The 23,610-nt window shown below is 45.5% G+C and overlaps 1 protein-coding gene across 3 annotated transcripts in view; it reads right to left on the reverse strand.

The window, feature by feature from the left end:
• Window positions 1-21,233, reverse strand: part of Zc3h18 (zinc finger CCCH-type containing 18) — a 44,333-nt gene extending 23,100 nt beyond the window's left edge. Inside the window, exons 1-4 of one of the 3 annotated variants that reach the window (XM_052727773.1) lie at window positions 19,631-21,233; window positions 12,035-12,639; window positions 9,840-9,924; window positions 8,886-8,957 (exon numbers count right to left, since the gene is read on the reverse strand). In XM_052727773.1, the coding sequence (XP_052583733.1) occupies window positions 8,886-8,957; window positions 9,840-9,924; window positions 12,035-12,625 (748 nt within the window). In that variant the 5' untranslated portion in view covers window positions 12,626-12,639; window positions 19,631-21,233. Of the gene's footprint in view, window positions 1-8,885; window positions 8,958-9,839; window positions 9,925-12,034; window positions 12,640-18,683; window positions 19,505-19,630 lie in introns of those variants that run through there. The other 2 variants (XM_052727771.1, XM_052727772.1) reach the window with 2 other exon arrangements.
• Between the last annotated feature and the right edge of the window lie 2,377 nt (window positions 21,234-23,610).

Raw genomic sequence — 23,610 nt, forward strand, 5'->3', positions numbered from 1 at the left:
GGAAGACAGACAAACACCATCCACTTCTTCATGATCAACTCTCTACATCATGACTTCTCAACTTTGTTTATATAATTAAAATGTAACAAAAGGGGGACTGGAGAGATGGCTCAGTGGTTAAGAGCACTGGCTGCTCTTTCAGAGGTCCTGAGTTCAATTCCCAGCAACCACATGGTGGCTCACAACCATCTGTAATGAGATCTGGTGCCCTCTTCTGGCATGCAGGCATACATACATGCAGGCAGGACACCATATACATAATAAATAAATCTTTAAAAAAAAGTAACAAAAGCTCATTATAGCAAGTTAGAAAATACAAAAAAGTATCTAGTATATGATTTATACTTAAAATATATTTCAGTTAGTAGGTAAGTAGGCATTTAGTATTTGTTTTAAATGTCAAAACAAAACAAAAGGAAAATCTAAATAAAACCCAACCCAAATCTCACATTCAAATCTTTGGGCAGAAAGAAGAATAGAATACATGCACCGGAGGGAGAAACAAACAACAGAGGAAAAGTAAGGAGGATTTGCAGAGTGTCATCCCTGACAAAGTGTCAGGATGACAGAACCCAGCTCTGAGGGAGCAAAGTTAGGTCCCTGCTGATAGTGTTCTTAACCCTTGACCTCAAGAACAGCCATCCCAATATATAGCCAAAGCAGATATCCTGTAAATGCTGGACAAATGATGGAGTGCAGGAACCCCATTTATACAGGCAAACTCCCTTTCATGGGGGTGAGGCACATAGACTATTATTGCTGGGACTGTGGAGAAATGCCTTCAAGGTACACCATCCTCACCTGGTGCATGGAACTCAGGGCCTGGTACATACTAGGGAAGTATATTATTGTTGAGCTACATCCCTAACCCCTAGCTTTTACTTGGTCTACTGTCAGTAAATATTATTTCCATAATTTAAAAAAAAGGAAGAAAAATAAAAAGGAAACATGCCAGTGTGATGGTTTAGCAGGTTAAGTGCCCTGTCTACCCATCCTGATCACCTGAGTTTGATCCCCATAGCCCACTCCTATCGACTGTCCTGAGCTCCACATACATACGTACTTTGCCCCCTACAAACTTAATTTCTTAATTAGAAATAAATGAAATGGAAGAAAAAATAAAGGCATTTTAGAATAGTATGATCATCTGCTTCTGAGTGTGCTAAGAAACAGGAGGGTGGAGACCCAGAGGCTAAGTGGGTCAGTGTTACTTGTGGATTTTTTGTTTTGAGACAGGTTTTCACTATGTTGCCTTGGCTGGTTTGGAACTCACTGTGTGTAGACAAGGCTGGCCTCAAACTCAGAGAGATGCACCTGCTTCTGCTGCTTAGTGCTGATATAAAAGGTGCAGGCAACCCACACCCAGCTATTTCTGGATTTCAGAGGGCTATCTGCACATGGGTTTTCAAAGGAAAGAAATGATCTTTTTCTTAACTACATGGCTCATATCTCAGCAATTCTTGAGAAAAATTTTTTTTATTAATTTTTATGCTTGGGTAGATACTATTTAACATGAGAAATACTTTATAGGAAAACAAAATAAAAGTGGGAATATATGTAAATAAAGAGTATGTTCTCTAAAGAGCATACAGTAGAGTGGGGTATGACAGTGCAGACCTTTGATTCCAGCACTCAAGAGTGGCACATTCCAGCCTGGGCTACACACTATCCTGTCTCTCCTATCTTATACCTCCAGAACCTCCTGCCAGAAGTAGTTACCAACTTAGGGGTGATCATGTAATCAACAAACATACATCCCTTTTGTTTTTTTAAGATTATTTATTATGTATACAGCGTTCTGCCTACATGTATGTCTGCAGGCCAGAAGAGGGCACCAGATTGCATTATAGACGGTTGTGACAAACCATGTGGGTGCTGGGAATTGAACTCAGGACCTTTGGAAGAGCAGCCATGCTCTTAACCGCTGAGTCATCTCTCCAGCCCTTGTTTTGTTTTTTGGTTTTTTTTTTTTGAGACAAGGTTTCTCTGTGTAGCCCTGGTGGTCCTGGAACTCACTTTGTAGATCAGGCTGGCTTCAAACTCAGAGATTCACCTGCCTCTGCCTCCTTGAGTACTGGGATTAAAGGTGTGTGCCACCACCACACTGTTTTACAATTCCATTTTTTGTGAATATATTGTACACTCTGGGGTGATCTTTGCCACTGCTGTCCCCAAACAAATTAAGAAGAAAAAATAAACCTGTGTGATTAATAGCAACAGATCTAAAATTGCATCAGTAATACTGATACATGACCATGGCAGGTCTCTTAGCAGCAATCAAGGAAGCTAAACAGATGGCAGGAGGCGGCTGCCCCCTCACCTGCTGGCTATAGTCCCCATGTCTAATGGCCAAAATCCATCTCCGCTAACATGTGCAGATGCCAACAAGAGACTGTGGCTGTGTGCAAATGCATGTGTTTGTTAGGTCCAGAAATGAGCAGACTTTTAAGCCTATGATTTGTTGGCTGGATTGGTTATCATCAGTTGCATGATCACTACTACAGGCAAAACACCTGTCAGAACAGCAAAGAGAATTTTATAATGTCCACTTTTCAAACAAAACATTTGTTTCAGTCTAGAGCACACACTCTGACAAAGTGGCCTCTTTAAGTATGCTCTGGTTTCCTTTCCAGCTCAGCTAGTCTAAGCAGCTGCAAACAGGTAAGAAAGATAGCCTGTGTATAAAAGTCAAAGTGCTCCACTGGTTTAAAAAACCTTCTTGAAGCCAGGGAGTGGTGGCGCACACCTTGAATCCCAGCACTTAGGAGGCAGAGGCAGGTGGATCTCTATGAGTTCAAGGCCAGCCTGGTCTACACAGTCTGTTCCAGGACAGTCAGAGGTACACAAAGAAACCCTGTCTCGAAAAATCAAAAACAAAAACCAACAACAACATAAAATAATAGTAACAACAAAACACTACCAAAACCCAAACCAAACCTGTCAAAGCCAGGCATGGTGGTGCATACCTTTAACCCAGCACCTGGGGGTGTAGGTGTGACAGAGTCAGATAGATATATGTGAGTTTGAGGTCAGCCTGGTCTACATAGTAAGACTGTCTCAAAAACAACACAGTAACAAGAAATCCCTGTCGAAATGTCAGTTATGTCTTACTGACACAGGCAAGGCTGGCCTTTGCATATGCATACTCCCAGTAGGAGTACCTCACTTACCACTAGTTGTACGTTACTATGAAAACTGCCCTAATTTCAGAGTCCCTGAATGGGGACTCTCAAAGGCTACAGGCCATTCTGAGGCATGATACTTTTTTTTATAAAGACGAAGAACACATGGATCCAAAAGTGAGCAAACAGAAGCTAAGATGCACAAATTGCTACAATAAGCACATGAAAAGAATGTACATCCCCAAACATTAGAGAATCCAATGACTCAGACACCATCAGACACTGCTAGAAATGATATGAATAAAATGGGAAAAATTAAAGGGCACAACCACAGTGGAGCTCCCTAAGGGTTTAACTCAGTGGTCTAGTGCTCAACTTACAGGCTCAAGGCTCTTGAGTTTCATCCCCAACATGCAATCTCCTAAGTCACCAAGTAATTCGCACCTCCACTTCCAGATCAACCAACCCTGGCAAACAAGATCATCTCACACAAGTTTCTGGGTGGCCACATTTTCATTTCTCTTAGACAAACACAGAGGAGGGCTTGCTGTGGTGATGTATAAAAGAATGACCCCCATAGGTTCCTATATTTGAATGCCTGGTCTCTAGTTGGAGGGCCTTGTTGGAGGAGGAAACAGACTTTGAGATTTCAAAAGCCCACACTATGCCCAGTTAGCTCTCCTACTTGCAGATATAAGCATGGTACTCAGCTACTGCTCTAGTACCATGCCTGCCTGCTCTCTATACCATGATGTTCGGAGTCACCTTCTGAAGCTGGAAGCCCCAACAGACTCTTTTTTTCTTACAAGTTGCCTTCCTCATGGTGTCTCATCACAGCAATTTAAAGTAACTAAGATAGAAGGTGGTTACCAGGAATGGGGCTATTGCTACGATAGGCCTGGATTTTGAGAAATGTACAAGATTTTGGGACCTTGAACTAGGAGATTGTGAATAATATAAGCAGGGCTTAATGGGCCATCTTGGTAGGAGCTCGGGAGACTACAGCAGTGCAGAGAGCAATGTGGACTACATAGAGGCCCAACTTGAGAGGTTTCATAGGGGAACAGTATTAGTAACTGGCCTACAGACCAGCTGTGTGATATTTGGCAAAGAATGTAAGTTCTTTTTGTCCTAAGAATCTGCCTCAGGATAAATTGAAGAGTTTTGGAATAATTTCAGTGGCAGAGGAAATTCCAAGACAGCCCAATACCGACTCTGTGGCTTATTAGTGATTTTTTGTTTTTGTTTTTGTTTTTGTTTTTTTGAGACAAGGTTTCTCTGTGTAGCTTTGGAGCCTGTCCTGGAACTTACTCTGTAGACCAGGCTGGCCTTGAACTCACAGAGATCCACCTGCCTCTGCCTCCTGAGTGCTGGGATTAAAGGCGTGCACCACCACCGCCCAGCTAGTCATCACTCTTAATGCAGGTCTCAAATGAAAAAGAGCCACAGAAACAAAAAGAAAAACAAAATGTAGGCCATGATGGTGCCCATCTTCAATCCCAGCACTCGGGAAGCAGAGGCAGGTGAATCTCTCTGAGTTCGAGGCCAGCCTGGTCTACAGAGTGGAGTTCCAGGACAGCCAGGGCTACACAGAAAAACCCTGTCTGGAAAACAAAACAAAACAAAAACCCACAAACAAAAAAGAGGGCTGGAGAGATGGCTCTGTGGTTAAGAGCATGTACTGCTCTTGCAGAAGACTGGAGTTCAGTTTCCAGCATCCATGTCAGGCAGCTCACCACAGCCTGTTAACTCCAGCTTCAAGGGATCTAATATTTACCCGCATTCACATGCACACCTATACACAATTAAAAATAATAAATCTGTTTTTGTTTTTTGAGACAGGGTTTCTCTTCGTAGCTATCCTGGAACTAGCTTTGTAGACCAGGTTGGCCTGAGTTCACAGAGATTGGATTATCTATGCCCCCCAGAGTGTTGGGATTAAAGGCCTGAGCCACCACCACCTGGCATAAAAATAAATCCTAAAGAAAAAAAAAGAGCTGATGCTGATGGTGGTGGCTCACACCTTTAACCCCAACACTCGGGAGGCAGAGGCAGGCAGATCTCTGTGAGTTCAAGGCCAGCCTGGTCTACAGAGTGAGTTCCAGGACAGCCAGAGCTACACAGAGAAACCCTGTCTTGAACACCCCCTCCAAAAGAAATACAAAACGCAGTTTGAAGAGAAAAAGAACACCAGAAAATTTCACATAGGAGCTGAGAAATAAGGAAAGATGGGAATAAAGAGAGTGTGCCCTCAGAGTGAGATCCCACACATCTAGTCCTATAACTTATGAAAAGAAAGGCCTAACAAATTATGTGTTTCTAAAGAGCAACAAATCAAAAGTTTATGCAAATGTAATCTAAGGAAGGGACCAGGTTTCATTCCATGCAGGCAGCCAAACTTGACAGCATGGTTCTGGCTGTAGAGTCATGAAGGATACAGTAAAGGGGTTGTGGCATCTTCCTTAGCAGTCAGGGAAGAGTGGCTGAAGCCAGGCATGTGGTAGGTGAGCCTCTGCATGGAGGCTGGGAGAGACCATTGCATGAAGCTGTGAAAGTGAAGCCTGGATTGTGCTGGAGATCCCAGAATGCTGGAGGTACCAAAGCTTTGGGGGCAGACAGGGAGGGGAACAAGCCCAAAAAAGAGATGTGTGCTGCAGTCAGCAAATCTGGAAGGGCAGAGGCAACTAAGCTCTCTGACATCAGACATAGACTATGCAGTGGTTCTTAACCTTCCTAATGCTGTGACCCTTTAATACAGTTCCTCATGTTGCAGTGATCCCCTCAACCATAAAATTATTTTAGTTGCTACTTCTTTTTTTTTTCATTTTTATTTATCTATTTTTCCTATTAGCTTGATATAGTACAAATTCTTATCCTAATAGTGAAATGTTTCACTGAGGTTTACCCAGTGATTGAGTAAAACCAAAACTTATTATAAGCCACAGTCATCCTAGGGTGATCTCCAAAGTATATAAAGAACTCAAGAAACTAGACATCTAATAGTGAAATGTTTCACTGAGGCTCACCCAGTGATTGAGTAAAACCAAAACTTATTATAAGCCACAGTCATCCTAGGGTGATCTCCAAAGTATATAAAGAACTCAAGAAACTAGACATCAAAATACTGAATGATCCAATTAAAAAATGGGCTAAAGAGCTAAACAGAATTCTCAAAAGAATCTCAAATGGCTGAAAGACATTTAAAGAAATGCTCAACATCCTTAGTCATCAGAGAAATGCAAATCAAAACGACTCTGAGATACCACCTTACACCTGTCAGAATGGCTATGATCAAAAACACTAATGACAGTCTATGTTGGAGAGGATGCAGAGCACAGTTGCTATTTCATAATTATAATTTTGTTACTGTTATGAATCATAATGTAAATGTCTGTGTTTTCCAATGGTCTTAGGCAAACCCCGAGAAAGGGTAGTTTGACTCCAGGGGTCACCACTCACAGGTTGAGAACCGCTGCTTTAGACTGTTGAGGACTTTTAAGATTGAAGTAAATGCATTTTGCATTATGATATGGCCACAAATCAAATGGACAGAATGAGGGGTTTGAATGAGAATGATCCCCACAGGCTCACATCTTTTAATGCTTGGTCTCCAGTTGGTGGAACTGTTTGGGAAAGATTAGGTGGTGTGTCATTGGGGGCAGCTTTGTAGGTTTCAAAAGCCCAAAACATTCCTGGTTAATGCCTCTCTCTCCTATTTGCAGATAAAGATGTAAGCTCTTAGTTACTGCTCCAGAGCTATGCCTGTCTGCTGCCATTCTCTCTGCCACTAATTTCATGACTCACTCTCTCAAACTGTAAGCCCCAACAGACTTTTTTTCTTTAAGTTGCCTTGGGAGCAACTTAAAATTAACTAAGACACTTGCTGAGCTACACAGCCATTCTATTCCTTTTGAGGAATTGCCAGACTGTTTTTACTTTCCGACCAGCAGTGTACAAGGGTTCCAGTATGTCCACATCCTTGCTAATAATATAGCAAGCTTTGTTTTATTTCTAAAGTAACTTATCTTATTACTGACAGGGTCTTTTCTTTCTTGAGTCAGTATCTGTAGCCCTGGCTGGTCTGGCATTCAAGAGATCTGCCTGCCTCTGCCTCCCAAGTGCTGGGATTAAAGGTGTACTCCATCATGTCCAGCTAAAGATTTTGTGTGTAGAGGGGAGGGGTTGGGGCGGGTATGTATACACTGCCACATGTGAGTGCAATACCTGCAGAGTTCAAAAGAGGGCATCAGATCCCCCTAAAGCTGAATTCATAGGGAGCTGTCAGCTGCCTGACATGGGTGCTGGGAACTGAACCTGGGCCCTCCAAGAACTGTACCTGCTCTTAACAAACTGTCTCTTTAGCCCTATCATAAGGATGATAAATCAACTGATTTTAACTGAACACCAAGCTTATAACTTGCAGGCAAACAAAAAGAAATTGCATCCAAATAAATTTCTCATACTGATGACAAAGACATCCCAAAGAACTGCAAGTTCCATCATTTTCCTTCTTTCTGCACACCATAAACAGGATGAGAGAACGGGAAGCACTGATTAAAAATGACCTAGAAATGTTACTACTTCCAGGTTCTACCTGTTCTATTCCACTTCCTGCCTTCAGGTTCCTACCCTTACTTCCTTCAATAATGGACTATGATGTGGAACTGTAAGCTGAAATACCACCCATCCCTCCCCAGGTTGCTTTTGGTCATGGTGTTTCATCAAAACAATAGAAACTCTAAGACACCTAAGCTGTTCTCCATTTCTTGACTGCAGAAACCTCCCTATGGCATGGCTTCACTCACGAAAACCCAAACACAGTTTAGTGTAACCACAGGTGTCCACCCAGTGTGAGGCAACAATCCTATCCCAGTGTATGCAGATGTCTCCCAAAGAGCTGGTTTGCATTTCTAACACATTTCATCTCTTCTGTGCTTGGTAAGGTCTGAGAACTAGGTAAGGTGTTAGCCTCTGGTTCTTGCACCAGAGATTCCATGCTGATACTGCCGGCCTGTCCCAAGCAGCTGGCAAGCTTCTGAGCGCAAAGGCATTGTGCAGCAGTCTGAGAGCAGTACTAATGAGAACCAAGTACAGATACATACTGAACGCAGGTTTTTGTTGCTGATCTACCCATCTGCAGGGATGACTGCATTTATTCCTCATGCCATTACTTCAAAACAGTCTCCTGCTTGCACTTATATTTCTTGAAATACTAGCACTTTAAATATCAAAATTTTTGAAGAACTAAGATAGAGCGTCACAGCCTTTCATTCTTAGGGTGCTTGGGTCAATGTCAAGTGAAGGTCACCTGCACACTGCCCTGCACCCCACCCCCAACGTACACAATAGACTGTGCAACTTAGATGAGCCAACTATTTTCAGTTGGCATCCCAAAAGCATATTCCCAGAGAAGTGAGCCTGAGCGGGATTTTCATAAATATCCCATCAACAGGGCATCTCTTGGCCTTAGGGACAAGGCTGTTTGTGGATCACTCTTGGAGACAGCCTTCCCCATGAATGAGACAGGATTCCACTGCCCACCTATAGAAGCTCATGTTCTTCAAGTATAGTGCCATGGCCTTAACCTGCATCTCCTCCCCAGCTCTAATGACACTAAGGAGGAAAGGGCAACAGCAGCTCTGCCCCTCAAGCTTCCTCCCTGTTGGCATCCTAGCTGTGCTCTGGATCCAGGAGAAAGAAGTCTGGCCTCTGGCGCAGGGGACTTTAAGGCACAACAGAGAGTGAACACAGGATATTTTGTACCTTTAACCTGGCCTCTGAGTGGTATGGAATTTGGTATTGGTGGAAGAAGAGTGGATAATGGTGTCACAACATCTGGAAAAGAAGTACAGGAAGCTCTTGTGAACTTAGACTGCATACACAGGCTGGCCAGTGAGCAAAGTCATCCACCTTCCTATCTGTCCAAGGAAACTGCTCAACAAGAAATATACCCAAAACACTGCGGAACATCCAAGCAAGTCTTGCAGACTAGAGACTCTTAATTCCATTTTCTTTCTCTCTTTGTTTTTTTGAGACAGGGTTTTTCTGTGTAGCCCTGGCTGGCCTGGAACTCCTTCTGTAGACCAGGCTGGCCTTGAACTCACAGAGATCTGCCTGTCTCTGCCTTCAGAGTACTGGGGTTAAAGGCGTGCGCCAACATGGCCTGGCCTTACTTCCATTTCTGAATCCCTCCCAGGCTTTACAAAATCAGAGCATCACATTACTTGTAATGTGGTCAACCCTGATCAGTAAGCAAGACTCAAATGCCCCTGCTGAAGACGCTTAACTGTGCTAATCCTTTGCAGGAATGCCCTCAGAGGCTCTCCCGTGTCTTTTCAATGCCACCCCCTCATCCCAAAGGACCTGCTTCTGATCCCTCTTGTAAAAAGTAGTTCTTTCTCACAGATGTAGGGAATGCTAACATTGGAACACTCAGAAACTGCCACTATCTGTTACAGCCTTGGGTCTGTTGTAAACAGTGGACCCGAAACCTGCAGGGTAAAAAACACCAGGCAGCTCTCGTCTAAGGCAGTTTTTAAAATGAGGACAGAACCAATAAAAGGTCTATTGTTTACCACCAATACCATCATCACTACCACCAATTCTTGCAGTCTAGTCCCATGAAGCCTCACTGACATGAGGATGAATTACCACCACAGCCCCAGGAAAGCAGAGGCTACACAGATCGCTGCAAAAAGGCTGGAGGCAAACAATTACCTTTCATGAAGAATCGGCAGGTGGGGCGAGGCCTCACCTTCCGGTCACTGGGGTCCTTCACTTCGCCTTCTTCCAAGTCATCATCCTGGAACAGAGGACAGTCATCTGGAGGTGAGCCGACCCACCCTGCCCACCACACCTCTTCACCGGGCCAGAAGCAGAGAACTGGGTGTGGGGAGCATCCACCTTTCCCAAAGGTGTGTCCTCACCAGCTCACCTTCCGTTTCCCAATCTTAAATGCTCAGCTACAACAACAGATGGTTTCTCGATCACCTAAAACCTCAGAAGAGTACTATGGGAACAGTGGGCTCCACCAGACACTTCAGGACAGAGCTTTGGTCTGTTTCTATGAATTGTGAGCAAGCAATGGTTACACTTTGGTCTTTACTACTTTGTACACTAACAGTGTATAAACCTATTACTCCATGCCCTTTGCAACTGAACTTCACCAGACTCCCTCCTCAGGAACAGTCTCCTAGGCCAAAGACCTACTTATCTTCAGACTGCCCCACAGGATGAGCATCTCTCAGGCAGTACCCCTACATTAAGTGTTCAGGATGCATCTGAGACTATGATAAAAACAATGCACGTACTAAGCAAGAATCACAGTGGAGGTCCATGAGTCTAGAGGCAGCAACAAAGGCCAACATGCAAACAATATAGTGGAGTGAAGAGACAGGGTCTAGGAGAGGAGCTTCCAGGGAAAATGGCTGCTGGCCTGGAGCTACTGTGCTCTCTTGGGCCCAAACTATCATCCACAGGGCCCACTTGCCTACCTGCCCTGTTATATCTTCAGCATGTTATTGTGAACCTGGTACATGTCTGGGACCCCGATGCCCAGGGCTTCTAAACAGTATGACCCGTTGGGTGCTGTGGGCTAGAGGAATAGTCTGGTAGGAAGGAAGTAGCCTCTCCTGTTATTGAAGGATGCTGGGCTGGGGTCTTTTAGTAACATGCTGCTTCCCATGGAGTGTAGGACAGTTCACATGGGGTTACCATGCAGAGTAGGCAAAAACAAAATCATACTTTAGAACTGTACTGGGCCAGAAAGTCAACTGGCAGATTCATCCCAGATTCTGTTTCCAAGGGAACCAAGCAGATGAAGACGATGGGTGCTGTCTGGGGAAGGTTTGGTTCAATCCATTTCCCCATTGCTCATACCCACAGCACAATGTAAGAGTTACCAGCACCCTCACTGTCAAGGCCCTCTATAATTCCTATGAAGACTCTCAACCCCATTTGACCTTTCACTGCAGGAAAGGAAGGGCATTTAAGAGGGAGCATCTGACACCAGGCACACCTAAAACACAGCCAATAATCTCAACTTGAACATCATACCATCTTTTCCCTTTTACCAACACTGAGGTAGAGATCAATTTCCCCATAGTGGAAGCACCAATGGCAAAACACAAGAAAATCTGCACAGCAAAGTCCTTCATGAGGGTGAACTAAGAAAGTTAACTCTGGAGACCATCTACTACACAGCCGGGAGAGGAGGTGAAACACCTGCTACTTCATGCTTGCAGCCGCACAAACCCCATCCACCCAGGTCTAGCCCTACCACCAACCACCCTGTATGGCTAGAGTCATCCTCCATCCATGACACCCTAAAATGAACTGGGTGTATATGGAAATGTGGGATCCCCAGATAGTGGCCCAGTCTCCCTGGATCACCCCAGATGTTTAACCTATCTTCCACCAGAAGGACTCGGATGAGCAGTTTCCTCCTGAGGCACCTGAGAATCCCTAGATGGCTGATCTGTTCTGCCCCTCCCTCGCCTGCTTTGAACACAACTGATCTGAACTTTGGGCTGTGTCCCCTAAAACCTCCCGATTCAAGGTTACAACAGAATCATACGTAAAGAAAACCCAACCTCCCACATACACTCATGATCCCATGATTTAAAGGCCAGATTTAAAGAAGGCATCTTCTGGGGTCCACAGAAACTCTGCGGTTACTGACAGAAGCTTTCCAACCTGAGGTTTTTCTGCACAAGTCTACCTCCCATTCTCCACTGTGAGCACTTCATTTCCTGCCTCAACACAAGCTCTCATTTTCCTGCATGCCTGGCCCAGCCCACCACTGACCATCTCTCTAGGAACAAGAGAGCTGGAAAACCCTGCTGAGCCTGCTTCTCCTGGATCAGATGTGCCTGCTGAAGGGCCAAAGTTCTTGCCTGCTCCTCCATACTCACATCTATCTCCCCATCATCAATCTCTCCATCGTCATCCTCTTTCTTCTTCTCCTTCGCAGCCTCTGTGGATTCTTTTTCTCCCACACTTTGAACATCAGGCTTCCCTTCCTCTCCGGGAGCACCTTCCCCCTTCTCCTCCTCGTCCTCTGCCCCAGCTTTCTCAACTTCCTCCTCCTGGGCAGCAGGAGCTGGCTCCTCAGGGACCTCCTCATCATAGTCTAGCTCATGCTCATCCAGTTCCCGGGTTACTGAGGAGGCTTCATCCCTGAGGTCACTTGTCCGGTCTTCCTCAACATCATCCCCCTCCTCACAGAGAGATCCCGCTGGGCCCCTGCTCAGCTCATGAGCCTCTGAGTCCTGATCCTGGGACTTGGGCTCACTGGCTCGGTCTTCCTCATCCGAGTGAGTCTCCTCCTGGCTTTGTACCCTAGGTGCATTTTCCTCATCCTCCAAATCGGAAGCCCTTTCCCCAGCTCCATCCAAATCTTGTTCAGATCCACTTTCCCTCAGAATGTCATCATCTGAGAGCGCCGGCTGCTCTTCATCCTCTGGGGAGTGAGGATCCAGTTCAGGGCTCTCAGCCACATCCATCAGGACCCGCAGATCTGCAAAAGACAGACAGCACAGACTCAGCATGGGTCTATCCTCCTGGTCCATAAGCCCTCTGCCCTGAGGAAGAAGGACCCATTCTGCCCTTGCTCCATACAGCTCTTCCCAAATCTACAGAACTCCCTGTAAAGTGCCAGAGCATAACTCCACAGGCTACAGCTGGCCTCCACTTTGTTCTTCCTCTTGCCTGCAGCCAGCACAGGTGAAGAGAAGTGAACAATAATAAGCCATGGACTGCAAAGGACAGCTATTGGGATTCACAGGAACTGACTTCTGAAAATAAGGTTTCTATAGTGGAATGAGGTAGCACCCTAGGTCAGCAGCAGTTTCCAACTGAGCCTTTTTCTCCTACCCTGCCTCTCAACCACAGTTTCTTGTCACCTCTTCAATCCCTCCCCTGTACTCTAAGGTTCAGACTCCAAGACCTCCTTCAGACCTTCCATCCAGCCTCCAGCATGCTCTTCAAAGGCACTGCTCTGGGACCAGTGATATCAGAGCCCAAACAACCAAAGCTATCCAGGTATCTGTTGTACAAATGGATTATGACAATATTTTTAGACATTTAAGTCACATACTTATATAAAAGACCTTTTTCTTTTTAGAAGACTCACTTCTATTTCTAAAAATCCAGATTTAATCAAAGCAAATGTTTTCTGGTTTTTCCACCTCCACACCTCATAGAAAGCACTTTGCTCTGCTGGGTATAGCAGCAGATGCCTGTAATCACAGCACTTGGGAGCTGGAGGCTACCCCACACTACACAGTAAAACCTTGACTCAATAAAAAAAGCACACCGCTGCACTTGATTTAAAACCCGGCCACCTAAGCTGGGGTTAGAGAGTAAGTGTAGACATCATGTATAGCACTCAGTAGCCAGTATTTCTATCGAATCAGTAACAGATACCAACTAATGACATGAAGGAAGAAGGGTTTGGAGTTTATCTGACTTATATTTATCTATTAAAAATAAAATGCACACTTCAACTTACACTCCTTGTCGGGGAGCACAGCGTTGAAGACTGAGTTCAGGACCTTACACATGCCATGCAAGTGCACTATCTCCAAGCTTCAGCTCAGATCCCAAATTCATACTTTTAAAGACTTGTAGCCTGCCGGGCAGCAGAGTGGTACATGCCTTTAATCCCAGCACTTAAGAGACAGAGGCAGGTGGATCTCTGTGAGTTTGAGGCCAGCCTGGCCTACAGAGCAAGGTTTTTTTGTTTTTGTTTTTGTTTTTGTTTTTTTGTTTTTTTTTTTTTTTTTGGTTTTTTCGAGACAAGGTTTCTCTGTGTAGCTTTGCGCCTTTCCTGGAACTCACTTGGTAGCCCAGGCTGGCCTCGAACTCACAGAGATTTGCCTGGCTCTGCCTCCCGAGTGCTGGGATTAAAGGCGTGTGCCACCACCACAAGCGTACAGAGCAAGTTTTGAGACAGCAAGGAATACACAGAGAAACCCTGTCTTAAAAAACCAAAACTAGCCGGGCGGTGGTGGCGCACGCCTTTAATCCCAGCACTCGGGAGGCAGAGCCAGGCGGATCTCTGTGAGTTCGAGGCCAGCCTGGGCTACCAAGTGAGTTCCAGGAAAAGGCGCAAAGCTACACAGAGAAACCCTGTCTCGAAAAACCAAAAAAAAAAAAAAAAACCAAAAAAAAAAACAAAACAAAAAAAAAACCCAAAACTATCATAGGTCACTAAAAATACACAGCAGTCAAGATTTTCTGGTCATCTAGCATCAGTTCAGAGGAAGGAATATCAAAGGAATAGTAAGAAGTTGGTCCTAAGCCGGGCAGCAGTGGCGCACGCACTCAGGAGGCAGAGCCAGGTGGATCTCTGTGAGTTCAAGGCCAGCTTGGTCTATAGAGCAAGATCCAGGACAGACACCAAAGCTACACAGAGAAACCCTGTCTCGAAAAACCAAAAAAAAAAGAAGTCAGTCAGTCCTACCTGGGCATAGTAAGCACATGCCAGTTTGGAATCCTGGGATTTGTGGGATGACACAAGAGGACTGTTGACAGTTTGAGGCCAACCTGGACTACGTAGTGAACTGCAGCCCATCTGGGTTTAAAGAGTGAGAGCAAAAGCAGTAAGAGCAAGTTCAGAAGCTATGTGCACAGCCTCTGATCTCTATGGAGTGCTGTGAGGGTCCTGCAGGGGGCAATGGTGAATCTCATGTAGGACAATGGCCAGATGGGGGCTCTGTGCTTTTCTAAGAGAAAGTTGGTGCAAAGCTCTACTGTGTGTGGTAAGTAGAGTTTTAGTTAAGTCAAGCTAATGCCAAAGAAAACACCCCTAATATACCAACATTAAGGAATACATGAATTCCTTAGTGTGTAACATCTGATCCCTAGCTTTGCACAGTTTTTATTACATTGTATATTTTTAAGTCTCCATAGAGGCCCAGGGACTTTTCATCTCTCCAGCGGCCTAGGAGCAGCACCTGGTACCCATAGGAAGTCAGTCCTGCTGAAGTGGTTACCAAGTGTCTTATGTCTACTTGAAACCTGACAAATTCCTATTCTAACATTTGATAGCTAAAGGCAACCTTGTAAACAAAGTTATCTTTTAAATCAACCATTATGCAAAACCAAATGTCCTGTCTAATTTGGAAGTCATATAACCGATATCACAGAAGACAAAGCCCAAGCTCCAAGATGCTACTGTCCTTGTAACATACTATCTATGTATGGTTCACAAGACTTTCTAACCAGGTCACAGCCCTTTTCTGGGGTCCTGGTACAAGCTGGTTTGCTTTTGGTTTCAGTCAAAATTTGGTTAATGAGTTATTTTTTTACATTTTTGAAAATCTTGAAATGAAATCCTATGGTAAGTAGTGGAGACAGAGTGCACAACTAAACATGAACTGTAGTAAGAAGCAGGCTGGTAAAGGAAGGGAGGCTGTCTTTTATCTGAGTACTGTGTATGTCTCAGGACTGTCAGTCAGGCCTTCTGAACTTGTGTTCCCAGACCATAGATGGAATTAGTTCTATTCCTAGCCATTGAAGTTTCTACTACAAATCCTTTTTGGTACAGACCACAAATAAACTAGGGTCTCCACAATCCTGCGGGTTTTGTTTCTCTTTTCTTCCCTCCAAATATCAATGCACTAGACACTCATTACAGTATATCATTTTTACACAAAGACATAGCTGGGCTGACTAGCTTAAGAAATCTGGAAGGCTGGTGTGCTGTGTACATGCCCACTGAGCCTTCATGCCCTCCAGGTGAATTTAGTTACCTTATCTGCAAGGAGTAAGTCAACTTCTGATTTGTGAAGGCAGTTTTTGGCACAAGCCATAAAGTGGTGGGGTGAGTGGGCCTGAAAGTACCTGTGGCTGTCCTGGTGTGTGTGTAGGGGGTGGGGGCAAGATAACTCTTGGGATCACAGGCTGTTCTGAGCAACCAATGACAAGAATAAACAAGCCCAGACATACAAAATCTCTCTTCCTTTCTGGCAGTTCAAAACCCCCAAATTCCACTCTACATTAGGAATCTTATTTCTTACACTGTACACTATTCTGTTTATCTAACTGCACCTACCATACAAACTCCAACTTTTCATTTGAAGGCTTTTGGGAGGTCTCCTCCTCACCTCTGTTCTTGAATTTCCCAAGCCCAAGTGTTAAAGTCTTGGTCCCTAGGGATACACTACTAAGAGGTGCAGAAATTTTTAACAGGTTAGGCCTAGGAGGAGTCCAGTCTTTGCTCTCTGGCATTTAATGAGAGGTTGAGTGGTTTTGCTTTGTCACACTCTGGCCATGGTGTCTACCTTACCAACTGAATATGGTCTAGATTCTAGAATATACCAAACTGAGCCAAAATACAAAATATACCCCTCCTCCAAGTCTCTCCTTCCTTCCTTCCTTCCTTCCTTCCTTCCTTCCTTCCTTCCTTCCTTCCTTCCTTCTCTCTCTCTCTCTCTCTCTCTCTCTCTCTCTCTCTCTCTCTCTCTCTCTCTGTCTCTCTCTCTCTCTCTCTCTGAGATAGGGTTTCTCTATGTATCCCTGGCTGTGTGAAACTCTATCAGCTTGTCCTCAAACTCACAGAGATCCACTTGCTGTCTCATGATTGCTGGGATTAAAGGTGTATGCCACTACATCAACTTTTATCTTTTCTCTGTATGAATTCATCACCTCAGGTATTTGTCATAGTGATGGAAATCACACGCTCTTCCTGTTCCTACAGAGTGAGAAAGGATGGAGGCTCTCAAAAGGCTGGCACTCAGTAGCCTATACACCACACACTGTATTACCTGGCTGGGACACTTCTGAGACTACAGTGGTCACTATTAGCATCCACAGGAGGCATGGCCAAAGCTGCCATGGTGCAGGGTTCCCTTGCAGAGGCCCTGACAGGTTTTCTGAGAAAAGGCACTGCACTGTCTTCTTTCCCATGGGACCTCCTGGGAGTGCACTACTGGAGGCCACATTCAGGTGAGGATCTTTCAGGGACAACCACAAATCTACACATTTTTATTTTTTATTTTTTTTTAGAAGCACTCTAAATCATACCTTTAGAGCAGAAATTACATTGGGAATCAGGAGATGGCTTGATCTCCAGGCCTGCTCTAGGCAGGGTCACTGTCTCTCTAGGTGCCAGTATTCTGTTTTGAGACTAATTTGTGTGTTCCCTATGCTGGATGCAGGGAAATACATGCCCTATTAAGTGTAAACAATGAATTAAGGGTCCTCCAGTCCAGCTCACTAAACTCCCATATTCACAATCTTTGACCAACCAGTCTTAGTCACCCAGTAATGTAGAATTTTCACAAGGTTTAGAGCTAATCTTTAGTCCTCCAATCCACAGTGGTAAACCTGTTCAGGGATGGAATAACACAAGTCTTTCACTATTTCTGTCCCCTGCTGCATTTCCCTGCTGCATTTGACATACCTGAAAAATGCTTGTTAAACAATTGACAAAAATCTCATTAATCAGGGAACTACCTGTTGCATACCAGAAAGAAAAGTTGTCTAATTCAGTTAGGCGTAGTGGGGCATGCCTTTAATCCCAGCACTAGGGAGGCATAGGCAGGTGTATCTTTGTGACTTCAAGGCCAGACTAGTTTACAGAGCAGTTCCAGGATAAGCTCCCAAGCTACACAGAGAAACTCTGTCTCGAAAAACAAAACAAAACAACAACAAAAATTGTCTAATTTGTAAAACACTATAACCAGAGTTCCAGAACAGTGTCCTATGCTCTTGTCTCAGCAACAGCTCTGGAAGGCCAAACTGACTCCAACCACACTATTAATGGCAGAATAATAATGCCACGTTCTCCTCACAGTTGGGTCCCTTTGAGGAACTGCTACAAACTACTTAAGAGTCTGGCCTGGCTGCGTGGTGGTGGCACACGCTTTTAATCCCAGCACTCGGGAGGCAGAGCCAGGTGGATCTCTGTGAGTTCGAGGCCAGCCTGGTCTACAGAGCGAGATCCAGGACGAGCACCAAAACAACACAGAGAAACTCTGTCCCAAACAAACAAAAAAAGAGCCTGACCTGGTAAACTGCCAACCCAGACAAAACAACTCTTGGTCAAACTTGGGGGTTTGTGACTATTAAAAGAAACCAATTTCTTCACATGGCTTACTATTGAGACAGGTGTTCCAAGTGGGCTTCAGCAAAGGAAGATCAATAACAGACAAACACAACTCCTGGGAAACTTCTTTCTTTCTTGAGACAAGGTCTCACTGTGTAGTCCTGGCTGTCCTGGAACTCACTATGTAGACCAGGCTAGCCTCAAACTCAGAGATCCTCTTACCCCTGCTTCCCAAATGCTGGGATTAAAGGTCTGAGATACCATGCCCAGCTGTGGGAAACTACCATTAGCAGAGCAGATTCTATGTTGACGTCTAAGTTCTACTAGGCCTGTTTAAAATCCTCATTCATAGCTTCAATGTCTACAGCAAGAGTGTCGGGATTGTTGATAAACACCACTCCAAAGCGACTTAAGCTCAACCAAAAACTCTTCGATAAGGAGTAGTCACCTTGAGATGGTCTATAGATGACAAGGTAATCTCTTTAAAGACAAGCAAGGTAAGAGCTTACCTGTTGGGTGTTGTGCAGTAAATCCACAAGTTCTCTTAAAATGTTTGAGCATTCCCCACCTACAACTGGAGAGGAGTTTCAGGCTTTGGGACATACTAAATTGATTCCAGAACTGGCTGGGCTTCGTAAGTGCTCAGATCATACACATTTTCATCTCAGGAGCCAGGAAATGGGAATTAGCCTAGGGGTTGAAAATCTCAACCCCTGCCTTGGGATAGGTAATGTGAAGATAAACCAAATGCCCTCTTTCATTATCCTCAAATGGGTCTGAAGAAATCCCTACTCTTGCAAATAAATGCTAAACAAAGCTCATTTAGAGCTACTATTGTGCCCGGTAAACTCAGCTGTCAATGTAAACAAGGAAAACTAAATTTCCAGCAGTAGCGAGGCTGTAAGTCTTAGTTTAATTTCCTTCCAGCACTACACTTGTTTGGCTAACTTTACGCCAAAGACTCGGTGTCTCTGAGCTCCCAGTCCAAGAGGCGAGGAGGTTACACTTCCTAAGAGATCGAGGCCTCTCGGGGTACAGTGGGTACGTCCAATCTGTGCACACTTGAAGTTGCGAGAGCAAGTTGCAGGTGGCTCCAGAGAGTTCAAAGTTCCCCGCAGAGCCCGTCGACAGTCCAGGCGGGCCTCCTCTCGAGCCAACCTGCGTGCTTCTCTCCCCTTTGTAGGCGGAGAACATGTGCCACGCCGAATGGCCCGGAAGGGAAATGACAGCTTCAGGAAAGCCAACTTCACCATGGCAGACCGCGGCGCGCTAAGGCGCCAGGACGTCCCAGGCCGCAGCGGGCTCGCGCCTGCCCGCTGTCCCGGGTCGCGCCTCGGCCCGCGGCTGCGCACAGCCGGGGGCGCGCCCGAGCTCGGGAGGCGGCGCCGGGCTCCCGGGCCTCGCTCCCGCCGCCGCTGGGGCGGCCTCTTCCTCACCGCCTGCCAGCCCCACTTACCTCAGCGCGAGGACGGGAGGCGGCCACGGCTCCGCTGGGATGGGGGCAACGTGGACAGGACGTTCCTCAGCCTTTCCGCTTCTCACTGGCTCAGGCTTCGGGCACGACGCGGGCGGAACAAACGGGCTCCACTACCCGCGGGGGCCGGCCATTGTGCGACGTCATCAGGCCGCGACGGCCGTACTGCGGGCCGGCGGGCTTCCCTCGCTAGCCCCGCCCTCCTCGCGCTTCCTTCCGGCCTCTGGGGTCCCTCCTCCGTGGCGCGCGCTCGCAAGTCTCCGCTACTGCGCACGCCCATCGAGGTCCGCCCTCCCTCTAGCGGGCCACCTAGCGGCGCGTGCGCAGAGTCTTTGGACCTCTGATGGTAGTTTCTCGGAATGGGCAGCGGATGGCAGAGGACGGATTGTGAGGCGGGCACAGAAAGCTCTTTGAGGCTCTTGGTGTGCGCGTATGGACACTCCAGGGCCTGAAAACTTGGGATTCGTTTTCGTCAGTTGCGAATTTCCTGTCTTATTAAATATCAATGCTTGACCGAAACTGTTTTGGGGACTGGAGTGTAGCTCTGAAGTAGAGACAGCACCTGGCAAGTATGCTCGAGGCCCTGGTAACCGCCCCCTCCCCCCCAAAAAAGGGATTTTTGGAGATACCTGTAGATTTTAGAGTGGCGCTAAATATTCCTGGTCTCCTTAAATATGATTACCATGACCCAGTGTAAAACTGCTGGGGAGGATTTAATGCTGATTGGAACATTTTTCAGCCCCCTCCATTTATCCAGCTTTGCTGCTGCTGCTGGCCTAAACACCCTCATCGCTACTGACAAAGGGTAGCGAGATCTTTGGGTACTGTCCCCTTGCAAATTTTGGAGCTGATCTTGGGCTTACGTAGTTGGGAGCTGCCTGTCTTCCTCAGACAACCTCAAGGTGAAAACAGCTCAAATGCCCATAAATTGATGAAAGAATAAACTGTCCTATTCTTTTTTTTGTTTGTTTGTTTTTTTGTTTTTTGAGACAGGGTTTCTCTGTGTAGCTTTGCGCCTTTCCTGGAACTCACTTGGAAGCCCAGGCTGGCTCTGCCTCCCGAGTGCTGGGATTAAAGGCGTGCGCCACCACCGCCCGGCTAAACTGTCCTATTCTTACAGTGGAACATTAATTCAGCCACAGAAAGGAATGAAGGTCTGACACATGCTATAAGTGAAAGACCCTAGCCCTTCAGGCTTACACCCCCAAGCCTCAGGAAGAGAGAAACTTCAAGCACCAGGAAATGAGAAACTAAAAATCTAGTTCCAAGGGCCATCTGATAACAATGTAAAAAGATTTCTGTTAAGAGATGTGCTCAACTGTGACTGGGATAGTTGCAAGTGTTCCAGGAAGGACCACTGTGACCTTTGTGTAAACTCCACTCCTACCCTGATACCCCCCTTGAGGTTTCAGGAAGAATGTACATGTGGACTGTACCCACTCTGTGATCAGACCATGTTCTTGTGAAACGAAATTGTATGGGAATTGTAATCTTATGGCTTTTGTGGGTTTTTCCTTTAAAAGCACCTATGTGACTACAGTAAGATGCAGCTCTTGCTCTTAGGAGCAGAGTTTGCCCTTCTGTACAGAAGCCAATAAATTCCTCGTGCTGTTGCATCAACTGGACTGGAGTCTGGGTTCTTGGGGCGCCCACTTGAGACCCTAAACTTTGGGGTCCAACAATAAGCACAGAGGAACTCAAGAAAGGTGCTTGAGAGAAGCCAGTCAGGAAACCTGAGCGGCTTAGTGTGTCTGTGAGGGATTTTTCTTGACTGAATCATTTGAAGTGGGAAGACCCACCTTTAATCTGGATCTTTTGAGGTGAGAAGATCCACCTTTAATCTGGGCCACACCTTTTTGTTTGTTTGTTAGTTTTGTTTTTCCAGACAGGGTTTCTCCATGTAGTTTTGGTGATATTGCTCTGTAGACCAGGCTGGCTTTGAACTCACAGAAATCCACCTGGCTCTGCCTCCTGAGTGCTGGGATTAAAGGCGTGAGCCACCACCGCCCGGCTGGGCCACACCTTTTGATGGCAGCCTATATAAAAGACGTGGAAGAAGGAAACCCTTGCTCTTTGCCTGCTTGCCCTCACTCTGGCAAGTTCATTGGTTCACTGGCATTAGGGCCTTCTTTTCCGATTTCAATGAATACTGAAGACCAGTTGAGACATCCAGCCTACTGGATTCTTGGACTTCCTCTTGGTAGACAGCCATTGTTGAATTAGCTGGGCCACAGCATGCCTCCAGGTTCCTGATCTGAGTTCCTGTCCTGACTTTCTTCGATGATGAACAGTGCTGTGGAGATATAAGCTAAATAAATCCATTCCTCCCCACTTTGCTTTGGTCATGGTGTTTTGTCACAGCAATAAAAACCCTAAGACATCAAGTCTTCACATGGGCCTCTCCAACTACCTGAAACTCCTTTGCCTGATTCACATTTATTCATCCTTAGGTCTTACCAAGGCTGGCTTTCTTTCCAGACATACTCCTGACACACTGGGGCCACCTTCATGTACCACTCAGTCCTGCCAATCAGGGTATGTCTTTGGCAGTGTGTTCCACACCAGAAATCCCGTCAGTCTCTTTAACAGGCCCAGGTGATTCTGATGTTCAGAGCATGTGAAACTGGAAAATCCTTGACCTTAGGCTCCAAGAGACATGGACAAGAATAGTCACAGAGATCTTATAGTAACAACTGGGAAAATAAAGGGGAAAATCCTGGAAATGACCCAAATATTTATCAAAAGACATTGCAATGGTGTAACTAATATTATACACTACTTAGCATGTTGCAATGGTTAAAAAATTATATAAATCTTGAATACGTAAAGATAATATTTGGAAGTAGGGGCGAAGCTCAAAAATGATGTTGCACAAAAAGTCAAGTGGCAGAAAAAAACCGCAGATGATCATTGTTTTTGCTGTGACAAAACATCATGACAAAACATCATGACCAAAAGTAACTTTGGGGGTGGGGGGGAGAGGGTTTATTTCGGCTTACAGCTTATAGTCCATCGTGGAGTGAAGTCAGGGAAAGAGCAGGAGGGTGCTCCTTACTGGCTTGCTCCTATGGCTTGTTCTTCCTGCTTTCTTATAGCACCCAGGACCACCTGCCCAGGGGCGCCACCTACCTCAGTGATATGAGCCCTCTTGTGTTAGTCATTAATCAAGAACATGCCAAACAGACTTGTTTACAATCTGATGGAGGCATTTTCTCAGTTGGAGTTCCTCTTCTCAGATAATTCGAGCTGGTGTCGAGTTGCCAAAACCAAACCAACTAACCAGGACAATCATGCTCACATAAGATTATAATCATGAATATTTTTGGAGGTGTGGAGCAAGTGAAACACACATACTGCCACTAGGGGTCTACATGGTGTAGTCATTTTAGAAGGCAAGAAACATCAGTATGAACAGGAATGGTGGTGTATGCCTATAATCCAAGTACTTGGGAGGCTTTGTCGGGAAGATGAGTTCAAAGCCAGCCAGGAGTGAATATCTTGGAAACAACACAGGAAAACTATCAGTATGAATGCTAAGAAAAATGCCTGGAAAGACAAAAGCATGGAAAATAGTTGCTTCTTGAGAATGGGAAGGGAGAGAGAGAGAGACATTGGTTTCTAAATTGTGGGCTATACTGAGACAATGTACAAATGATAAAAGTCGTATGAAGTGTACTGTGGTGATATTGTGTTCCCCAAAATATTGTGCACCCTAATAAACTTATCTGGGGTCAGAGAACAGAACAGCCACTAGATATAGAAGCCAGAAAATGGTGGCACACACGCCTTTAATCCTAGCATTCCAGAGGCAGAGATCCCTCTGGATCTCTATGAGTTCAAAGCCACACTGGAAACAGCTAGGCGTGGTAACAAGAGCCTTTAATCCCAGGAAGTGATGGCGGGAAGCCGAAAGGTATTTAAGGTGTGAGGATGAGGAACTAGATCCGTGTTAAGCTTTTAGG

The sequence above is a fragment of the Peromyscus californicus genome, unplaced genomic scaffold (genome assembly GCF_007827085.1).
Source record: "Peromyscus californicus insignis strain IS unplaced genomic scaffold, ASM782708v3 Scaffold_8__1_contigs__length_139910024, whole genome shotgun sequence".
Taxonomy (NCBI): domain Eukaryota; kingdom Metazoa; phylum Chordata; class Mammalia; order Rodentia; family Cricetidae; genus Peromyscus; species Peromyscus californicus.